The sequence below is a fragment of the Ctenopharyngodon idella genome, chromosome 1 (genome assembly GCF_019924925.1).
Source record: "Ctenopharyngodon idella isolate HZGC_01 chromosome 1, HZGC01, whole genome shotgun sequence".
Lineage (NCBI taxonomy): Eukaryota > Metazoa > Chordata > Actinopteri > Cypriniformes > Xenocyprididae > Ctenopharyngodon > Ctenopharyngodon idella.
In genome coordinates, this window is record NC_067220.1 from 24,477,474 (window position 1) to 24,489,200 (window position 11,727).

Sequence of the window (11,727 nt, forward strand, 5' to 3'; positions counted from 1 at the left end):
ATCAAACATACAGAAAAAACAGCAATACTGTGAAGTATTATTACAATTTAAAATAATGGTTTTCTATTTTAATATACTTTAAAATATAATGTAGTTCTGTGATGCAAAGCATCTGAATATTCATGTTACCTCTGTGGCATTTCATATAGGCTTTTAGCTTAAAAGCATGCACATTTGGAGAAATATTGATGGATTCTCATATGTTTATGTCAATTTTCTATACAGAGGAATAATATTTATTCAAATATTTATTGTCATCACTATGAGCGCTGGATATTGTGTTTTCAATTTATACTTGCAGCCAGAGGGCGCTCTGTGCACATTTAGTCCACAAATGTCTCGTGATGAAGAACAGGCATACTATGTGACATTCGAGGAACTAACAGAGGCTGTACATGGCTGTAACATGCAGATAGACACCTTTGAAGATAATAAATACACGATTGTGACGATGTATTGGCTCAGAATTTTCGTCTGAATAGCGCGTGAGCTCTGTGGGTGTGTCAACATTATCGGATAATGAGCTGACTCACGGACGTCTGACATGTCTCTTTTTCATACAGATTGCATAAACAGCGAATTTTTGTTTTTCGATTTGATTTACACGATTTAAAACCTGACATTTCAACGTTTCTTTAGACATGAGTCTCATTTTTGTGTGATCAGTATTCACTAAGTTACACTTCATTTTCTGAGAACTATCAGATTGGACTTCGTTCAGTGGGAGACGACAGATCACGCATCGTGTTAGTTTTCTTTATTTTGCAAAAAGTACAACATTTTGTTTTTACTCTTAGTGTACACAAATAAAAGAAGACATTCTATAGTTTCAACTGATATATTACTTCCGTCTCTATGACAAAAAATGACAGAAAGTCAGTTTTGCTGCTATGTGAAAAAAATCCTGCAAAACGTGCAGGTGCGAGGGTTAAGGAAGATTAAGGAAATTAGTCCAACACTGTGGTACGAGCATACTTGGGGCCCTTAAGAGCAGCCAGAGAAATGCAACTAGAGTGCAGCTGGAAGAAAACAAAACTAGAAGTTTTTCGCATTTCGTGGAGAGGAAGAATGATTGAGTACAGAAAGGCCTTAACTGTTAGATCTGCTTATTTTTCAAATCTCAAAGTATTTATTTGATACAGTGGCTAAATTAACGAGAAATAAAGCTTCAACTTCTGATGTTTCCAAACAGCACAGCAGTAATGACTTCATGAACTTCTTTACTTGCAAAGATAGACAATATTAGAAAGAAAATTATAACCATGCAACCGTCTACTACAGTATCGCATCAGACAGTGCATTGTAGTATCCCTGAGGAAAAATTCCATTCGTTCGCGGCTATGGGAGAGGAAGAATTGTCTAAACTTGTTAAATCATCGAAATCAACAACATATGTTAGACCCTATACCAACTAAGCTATTGAAAGAGATGCTTCCAGAAGTCATAGATCCTTTTCTTAATATCATTCATTCATCTTTATCACTAGGATATATACCGAAAACTTTTAAGCTGGCTATTATCAAACCTCTTATTAAAAAAACACAACTTGATCCTAGAGAATTAGTCAATTACAGGCCAATCTCAAATCTACCTTTTCTGTACTAGAATACTAGAAAAGGCAGTATCATCGCAACTATGTTCCTTCTTGGAAAGAAATGGTATCTGTGAGGATTTCCAGTCAGGATTTAAACCGTACCGTAGTACTGAGACTGCTTTTATTAGAGTTACAAATGATTTGCTCTTATCATCCAATCGTTGTTGTATCTCTCTATTAGTGTTACTGGATCTCAGTGCTGCTTTTGACACTATCGACCACAACATTCTTTTGAATAGACTCGAAAATGATGTTGGCATTAGTGGAATTGCATTGGCATGGTTCATATCATACTTATCTGACCGTTTACAGTTTGTAGTAGTAAACGAAGAAATGTCATATCAATCACAAGTTCAATATGGAGTACCGCAAGACTCAGTACTAGGACTGTTGCTTTTTTACTCTGTACCTGCTACCCTTGTGAGATATCATTAGGAAGCATGGTGTTAGTTTTCTCTGTTACACTGTTATGCTGATGATGCTCTATATTTCTTCGCGCCCTGACGAAACTTACCAAAAAATTCAAAAAATTAACAGAATGCATATCTGATATAAAAAATTGGATGACTAGTAATTTCCTACTACTAAATTCAGAAAAAACAGAGATTCTAATTATTGGACCAAAAACTTCTGCATGTAATATTTTAGAATACTGTCTAACACTTGATGGCTGCTCTGTTAAGTCTTTGTCGTCAGTTAGGAACCTGAGTGTGCTCTTTGATACCAATCTTTCATTTGAAAGCCACATTTCGAGCATCTGTAAAACCGCATTCTTCCATCCTAAAAATATATCTAAACTACGACGTATGCTCTCAGTGGCAAATGCGGAACAGTTAGTTTACACGTTTGTGACCTCAAGGCTAGATTACTGTAACGCTCTACTGGGGGTTTGCCCTGCTCACCTGATAAACAAACTACAGCTGTTCCAAAACGCAGCAGCTAGAGTTCTTACTAGAACCAGGAAGTATGACCATATTAGCCCGGTTCTGTCAACACTGCATTGGCTCCCTATTACACATCGTATAGATTTTAAAATCTTGCTAATTACTTACAAAGCACTAAATGGTTTAGCTCCCCAGTACCTTAATGCATTATAGTCCTTCATGTCTATTGCGATCTCAGAATTCAGACCAGTTGATAATACCTAGAATATCAAAATCAACCGCATGCGGTAGATCCTTTTCATTTTTAGTACCTAAACTTTGGAACAGTCTTCCTAGCATTGTTTGGATAGCAGACACACTCTGTCAGTTTAAATCTAGACTAAAAACACATCTCTTTACCACAAGTTTTTACCAACATGGTCTGAATATGAAACGACTCGATTATGGTGAAAATTGGACCAACGGTCTAGGAGTAGTTTGACAAAAATATGTTTTTAAAGAAAATCAAACTGGCAGACAGGAAGTTTGTCTGGCTATGGCAAAGTTGGCATTAATGTTCTCAGCATGACTCACAGAATCTATTAACCCTTAAATGCATGACTGTTTTACCAATCATTCTTACATATTCGGGTCTTTAGTGACCCGGATCTATATCTAACACGGATCTATATCTAACTCCTCTGATATTAGAGTAACAATTACAGAAGAATAAAATAAAGCATATTTTGTTAACTTTTGGAGCTTGGAAGAGCTCATTTTGAGCAGATGTTTTAGCAGAGCTCATTTCCCAGTACATTCAGCAAATTATAGCTTTGAGAATATGTTTGAGATCGCGAATATGAGTCCATTCTACAATGGACTACATCATTTTCAACATCTTCAAAATCAATAGTTTGATCGCTGACAGCTTCACCAGATCCATCAAGTGACAGTGATACTAATATTTGATTGCTTTCAGTACTTGCTCTGCACAAATTGCTGAGCCATTTCATGTTTTGCTAATGATACTTCCTATTCTCTCGTTTTCTGTCTCAATGAAATGTCACTTCATCATTGTGTATCAGACATTGTCACCTTGTGGAATAAAGGTGAATTGCACTTATTCCGTCATTGGGTCGTTAGCGACCCTATACAATTTTTACAAAACATTAATGGGAAAACAGGCATTCTTTTATAATTTTATGATTTTTTTTCTTGTTATATTGTTTACAATGAATTGATTGAGTAATACTAAGAAGGTTGACGTCTATCTTTAAAAAATGAATGAGGAGGAGGGTAGTGAATAACGTCTCGGGTCGATAAAGGAACATTTAAGGGTTAAGACCAGTCTCAGTACAATAGGCCACATTTATATAAAGCTATTAGCATTTTTTTAAAAATGTTATTACAACATTTGACTAAAAGGTGGCGCTGTCTCGAAACCATTTGAGAACCTTCAGAGCATGGTGCCGATGACACATACTGCGTTTCGTAATGGTACACCAATGCATTCATATAATATAGCATTTTATATCATAATACTGTATTGTAGTTAATGGCAAATTTGTGTTTTGTTCAATTATAGCGTCACCAAGAGGCACAATCCCACCACTATTTTTATGTGTCCTCAGAGTGAGCCCATACATGTGTGTGTAATTTAATGAAAATATCTCATTTAGTTTTGGAGTTACAAACAATTATATGTATGAGAACATAAAAAATGACCCATGGGTGACTTTTTCATTTTTTTTTTTTGCCACTTCCTATCAAAATTTTGACATTTGGGCATTAGCATATAGTTAACCAGCTAAGGTTCCGTGTTTCCTACGGTGGTTTCATCTCGATCGGAGTAACAGTTTCTAAGATATTCGCAAAAGTTTTTTAAGCGCTAAATTACCACTTCGCACAAACCACAAGTCAAAACCTAGCATGTTTGGTATCGTTGAACTCGGCAAGGATTCAGGAGCGGAAGGAGATTTCACTCCATGAAAATAATTCGACCACACCCAAAGTTATAAGCATTTGAATATTTGATTTTACCACTAGGTGGCACCGGCTTGAAACTTCTTAGGCTCCTTCAGGGCATCATGCTGATGACCCATACCAAGTTTTGTAACGATGTGCTAATGTGTTCATAAAATACAGAATTTTAGCACAAAATTCAAAATGGCTGACGCCCAAAAAGGCTGATATGGGGAAATTGGATATCATTCAACTCATCATGATGCCCCGAATCTGATGTAACCACTTTTATGATTTCTGGACAAACCATTCAGAAGTTATAAGCAAAAATAGCCATTTTTCGTATCTCCGGACCAGTAGGTGCTGTGGTACCGAAACGCAGCATGTAGCCTCTGGTCATGCTTGGGTTGACGTACCAAGTTTGGTCTGAATATGATAAAGCGTTGCGGAGATATAGCCTTGAGTCCAATTTGGGGTGCTCTACATTAAATTAATTTGCGTGTTATTCAAGAACGGTTGGGTTAATCAAAAAGCTTTTAATATCTTTTTGCCAGTATGGTCTGAAGATGATCTGATTTGATTTTTTTTATGAAATTCAAACAAAGCCGTTTAGGACGAGTTCGAAAAAGTAGGTTTTTCACAAAATTCAACATGGTGGACAAATGATCATGACGCAAAATAAAGTCATAGGTGCATTCAAATCGGCATGAGCCAAGGAATTTTTGTTTCTAGCCATTACAGTTCAAAAGTTATTAGCACAAACGTAAGTGCAAATTTGGACAGTTGGTGGCGCTAGAGGGATTGAGTTAGAGACTCAAAATTTGCTATGGACACAGATCAGACTGTCCTCTAACTGTGTGCCAAATTTCACAACTTTCCCGCGAGCAGTTCTATGGGCTGCCATAGACTCCCAGAGCGGAAGAAGAAGAATGCCAACGATTACAATAGGTGCCTATGCACCTTTGGTGCTTGGCCCCTAATAAATAAATAAATAAATAACTTTATTTTTCCATAGCACCTTTAAAAGAGCTTTTCTAAGCACTTTACAGTATAAGAAAATACATGTAAAGTAATGAACAAAATAAAAATCAAACAAAAGAGCACAGGAGAATTAAAATAAACAACAAATCATGAGGAATGAGGAAATTACTTTCATTTTATTACTTTCATTGCTCCCTTCAGAGCTATGCCCTTTCAGAGCAAGTAGGGCATCGGGATGCTCACTTCCAATTGGAATCCTAAATCTCTAGGAGGAATATGTTAAAAGTAGGATGTCTAGAAATGGTAAAAAAAATAAAAAAAACTGGCTCTTAGATCCTGGGGGCACTGCTCTGCACATTTTGTATGTCTCCCTTACCTTACACACTCAGTTTAGCTCATGGAGCTCTTTCCTAATGAGCTGATGATCTGAATCAGTGTGTGTCAAGTCAAGTCACCTTTATTTATATAGCTCTTTTTACAATGCAGATTGTGTCAAAGCAGCTTTACAGTGAACTGGTGAATAATTTTGGCTGCACAGCAGCTCTTAAAGAAAATGGTGTCATTGTCCAGCTTAAATAAATTCAGTATTGATTCATTCTGTTGTAAAAATCAATAGTTATTATTTTAGGTAATTTATCTATATATCAGCACTGAAGAAAACAGTAATGTCATCGTCCAGCTCAGTTCTGTTCACATACAATGGTGTCAATGCAGGTAGATCAAAAACATTGTTGAATATCAAGTGTCCCCAACTAAGCAAGCCAAAGGGGACAGCGGCAAGGAACCCAAACTCCAACAGGTGACATCAGGTGACCAACAGGCGACAAAAATGGAGAAAAAAACCTTGGCAGAAACCAGGCTCATTTGGGGGGCCAGTTCTCCTCTGGCCAACACCGAACACTGCATGATTATAATTCAAGCAGCGTTACAGGTCATAAGTTCGATTGGGATCGTAACAGTCAAAATATTTAATCCAGTTCCATCTAGTTGAAGATCGTGTTCATCACGCCGTTATGGGACGATTTGTTGGGAATCTGTGCCACTGGCTGTCATGTCGGTGAGGCCTTCACAGGGGATGATCTAGTTGACGCAATCTCTGCTGACACTTCAGGGCTGCGTTGTCGTCGTGTCTAGGCACAGGTCCTCCATCTGATCTGGATACGGCCCGGATCCAGCTGACTACGGTAAACCTCGGGATAAACAGAGAGACTAATATTAGCGTAGATGCCATTCTTCTTCTGATGTAACAAGTACATCTGGTGTTATAGGAAGTGTTCCTGGTTCCGGCTGACCTAATTTGTGCAGCCTAATAATCTTTAAATGGATGAGAAAACATAAATTGATTATGTGTTATGTGTGTGCCAGGTTAAAGAGATGTGTTTTTAGTCTAGATTTAAACTGACAGAGTGTGTCTCCTTCCCGAATAATGCTAGGAAGACTGTTCCAAAGTTTAGGTGGTAAAAAGGAAAATAATCTACCACCTGTGGTTGATTTTGATACTCTAGGTATTATCAGCTGGCCAAAATTCTGAGATTGCAATAGCTCGCTCAGGTACTGGGGAGCTAAACCATTTAGTGTTTTGTAAATTAGCAAGATTTTAAAATCTATACGATGTTTAATAGGGACCCAATACAGTGTTGACAGAACCGGGCTAATATGGTCATACTTCCTGGTTCTAGTAAGAACCCTAGCTGCTGCATTTTGGACCAGCTGTAGTATGTTTATCAAGCGAGCAGGGCAACCACAAAGTAGAGCATTACAGCAATCTACTGTATCCTTGAGGTCATGAACGCATGAACTAACTGTTCCGCGTTTGTCATTGAGAGCATACGTCGTAGTTTAGATATTTTTTAAGATGGAAGAATGCGGTTTTACAAATGCTAGAAATGTGGCTTTCAAATGAAAGATTGGTATCAAAGAGCACACCCAGGTTCTTAACTGACGACGAAGACTAAACAGAGCAGCCATCAAGTGTTTTAGGTTATTACGTGCAGAAGTTTTTAGTCCAATAATTAGAATCTCTGTTTTTTTCTGAATTTAGTAGTAGGAAATTACTGGTCATCCCATTTTTTTATATCAGCAATGCATTCCATTAATTTTTTGAATTAGTAAGTTTCGTCAGGGCGCGAAGAAATATAGAGCTGAGTATCATCAGCATAACAGTGAAAACTAATGCCTTGCTTCCTAATGATATCTCCCAAGTGTAGCATGTACAGAGTGAAAAGCAACGGTCCTAGTACTGAGCCTTGAGGTACAACATATTGAACTTGTGATCGATATGACATCTCTTCATTTACCACTACAATCTGATAATGGTCAGATAAGTATGATTTGAACCATGCCAATGCAATTCCACTTATGCCAGCGTAATTTTCGAGTCTATTTAAAAGAATCTTGTGGTCGACAGTGTCGAATGCAGCACTAAGATCCAGTAACAAGAGAGATACAACCACGATCTGATGATAAGAGCAAATCATTTGTAGAGATCGACCGATATATCGATTAACCAATATTTTCCCCGATATTTAAGCATTTTACCATAATCGGATATCGGTTTTGTAATATCAGATTTACCGATAAACAGCGCCATCTTGTGGGTGTTTTGAGAATTGCGCGCAGGATCGGCATTACAGCACATCTGAGGGGAGACGAGACAATGGCGTGCACATGTAAAATAGCCTACACTTACCTGCTTTGCTGTAATTAGTAAGCTTTATTTAACATAACAGCCATTAATGGACAAATTAGATGTGTTACATAAATGCCTGAAATGTAGCTAGTTTATGCAGCTTGTCTCTAAGAAATACAGAAAAGCTCACGGAGCCACGTAAGATAATCCGTCATGTCCTGTCACAATAATGATGTAACTTTACATGAATTAAATAATACAGCCATGAATGAGCACATGTTGGAAATAAAAGCGCTGAATTTAATTCTCTGTTGTCTATGTTCATCATTAGTCTCGTGAATTTGTCTGCATTTTGCTGTTCACTCTGCGGGTTGATGCTCGGCCACCGCATTTAACTTTTAACAAGATTCACTTGTTTAAAACACCCTAATTATATAAACATTTACTATACAACAATTAATTCGCTAATAAACATCCAAGTAAACGCAACTCTATGGAAATTAATTATTTATGATCTCCGCGAGCGATCGCAGTTTGAGTATAGTTCTGTGTAAATGCATAGATCATAAACAGCGCTTTGTCAGCAGATATTTCATAATCTAGAATGACAAAAACATTATTAATAATTCTGTATGTATGTATTTAACGAGTTTAGACAATTCTTCCTCTCCTATAGCAGCGAATGAATGGAATTTTTCCTAAGCGACACTACAATGCACTGTCTGACGTGATACTGTAGTAGACGGTTGCATGGTTATAATTTTCTTATTATAAATCTTGCAAGTAAAGAAGGTCATGAAGTCATTACTGCTGTGCTGTTTGGAAACATCAGAAGTTGAAGCTTTATTTCTCGTTAATTTAGCCACTGTATCAAATAAATACCTAGGGTTGTGTTTGTTTTCTTCTAAGAGATTTGAAAAACAAGTAGATCTAGCAGTTTTTAAGGCCTTTCTGTACGTAAAAATGTGTTCTTTCCACAAAATGCGAAAAACCTCTTGTTTTGCTTGTTGTACCACGGCGTTGGACTAATTTCCTTAATCTTCTTTAAGCGCAAAAGAGCAACTGAGTGTAATCTGCTGGAAAAGAGAGATTCAATAGTTTCTGTTGCAACATTGAGTTCTTCTAAGCTATATGGTATGCTAAGGAGATGAAACTGATCAGGAAGATTATTTATAAAGTAATCTTGAGTGGTAGAAGTGATAGTTCTACCATATTTGTGGCAGGGTGGCGGTTTTGCAGCCTTGGCTAAATGTAGTGTACACGAGACTATCGATTCCATGTGACAATATTAGATCTAAAGTATGATTACGACAATGAGTGGGTCCTGATACGTGTCCGATAGAGTTTAGAATGTCTGTAAATGCCAATCCCAATGCGTCTTTTTCATTATCTACATGGATATTAAAATCACCAAACAATAAGGACTTTATCCGCAGCCAGTACTAACTCCGATAGAAAATCAGCAAATTCTTTGATAAAGTCTGTATGGTGCCCTGGTGGCCTGTACAAATGTCAAATGGGATTTGTCACTTACATTACATAATGTTACATAAAGCACCATCACTTTGAGCAAATTATATTCTAAAGACTTTTGAGTAATACTGAAGTTATTACTATAAATTACAGCAACACCTTTTGCCTTTCCGATGTGGCTTGTGTTGATAATGGTAACCTTGAGGCGTGGACTCATTTAAAGTAATGTAATTGTCTGGTTTTAGCCAGGTTTCTGTCAAACACAAGCACATCTAGATTATTGTCTGTGATAATATCATTTAAAATAAGTGCTTTTGAAGAAAGGGATCTAATATTAAGCAAACCGAGCTTTATCATTTGTTCATCAGAATTATATCTGGTAAAGAAGTCATATAAAATCTGCAACTCGGTGTGCCCCAGGACTGGAGTTGAGAACCACTGCTCTAAGGCCGCATTTATACTGCAGGCCTTGATGTCCAGTTCCACTTTGTTGACTATATCCAATTTCTTCTTATTTGATCTTGGATTAGTGTTAATTAATGTGTCTCAATTTTCACCTAACCACCAGTTATTTTCTTCAAAGCTTCAAACTTTTTTTGAGTTACATATTTTGCTTCCTTTTTTTCAGGTTTTTGGCAGAGTTTCATGAGGACTTCTTTCCAGAGTCTGCATATGTGTCTGCAACTGAAGCTCATTACAGCATGAAGCAACCACGCTCAATCTTTTAAAAATCCATTGGGGAGAGAGTTTCTTCTGTACTGTGCTCCCCTGAAGTTCTGGTCTACCCCTAATACTGAATGTCCAGCCTTTGTTCTTTCTACTTGCAAATCCTAACAATTTACCTGGAGTGTTTCCAGTGGTCCATTTCTACCTTTTCAGTTGACATTCATAACAATGCTTTCTTGACAATCTTTATATATGTGTGTGTGTGTGTGTGTGTGTGTGTGTATATATGTGTATATATATGTGTGTATGTATATATATATATATATATATATATATATATATATATATATATATATATATATATATATATATATGTATATATGTGTGTGTGTATGTATGTATATATATATATATATATATATATGTATATATATATATATATATATATATATATATATATATATATATATATATGTATATATATATATATATATATATATGTATATGTATATGTATATGTTTTCTTATAAAGTATTTTGAATTCAGTCTCACAAGAATGATCATTTTCTTGTTGCATAGTTTATGCTGTATTAAGCCACCATTACCTCTTGTGCCTGTGATTTTTTTCTTCATCTTAAACTGAACAACTGACTACTTTTGCCAAGTTTTCCTTATTTTGCAGCAGCTGTCTTCTAACTTGTGCTTTACATCTCCTCCCTCTGAATGTGCTTAAACAAGCAACTTTACAAAAGCAGCATAAGATGTTTATTACGCATTTCTCCATTGTTGCCACACAGAATTATTGTAGTAACATTGTTATAAATTATATATAGTTCTTTGAATTATCCTTTTGAGTGTGAATGAATGAATTCATATGTTATTTTCTTTATGTAAATTAATATGTATAAAGTTGTTACTGGTAAAAGTTTTTATCTCTTTTGTGTGAACAGGACAAGGCTGGGTTAAAACAATACATTGTTTTTTTTTTTTCATTCATTATGATTAAGTTCATTATTCCCATGTTTTCCTCTTTCCTCTGTGTATTTGTTTTCTATGGTGTCTTGTAGATTATCTGTCAACGTCACTTATGGTGGTGCTTAATTTCTCGGTTTTTCAACCAATACATTATTCAAACATTTGTATAAAAGACCTCAAATCTATACATTGTTGTAAGAAAAATACTGCTTTGTTGCTGATTTTGTCACAAAATTATGAAAACAGATTGAAGACTGGATACAAATATAAATGTGGTTTATTAAAACCAAACGGTAAACAGGCGTTACAGTGTGCAGCAAAACACTAGTGAACAGAGAGGAAATGAATGATGAACAGCTGTGATGAATGAATGTCCATGGTTACTGATGAGTGGCAAAGGAACACGTGATGAATGAAAACAAACTGAAAGTCCATGAAAACAAAGTAACTGAACATAATTGGGTAACACTTTAGAATACTGATCCTTCATTAATGAATAACTACACAGGAACAAATGAGTAATGCATTATTAACAGTCTAGTAACTACTAACTAACAATAAACTCTGATTATTAAATTATTTCG

At 36.1% G+C, this 11,727-nt stretch overlaps 1 protein-coding gene across 4 annotated transcripts in view; it reads left to right on the forward strand.

Moving 5' to 3' along the window:
• The window catches only part of LOC127514118 (male-specific lethal 3 homolog), a 180,342-nt gene extending 168,896 nt beyond the window's left edge, over positions 1–11,446 (forward strand). For all 4 annotated transcript variants that reach the window (XR_007930569.1, XM_051896572.1, XM_051896611.1 and 1 more), the window contains one exon: positions 10,131–11,446. Coding sequence is in view for 3 of the 4 variants with exons in the window: in XM_051896572.1 (XP_051752532.1) it covers positions 10,131–10,230 (100 nt within the window). In the remaining variant the exon portion in view is untranslated. The remainder of the gene's footprint in view (positions 1–10,130) is intronic.
• Positions 11,447–11,727: the final 281 nt, after the last annotated feature.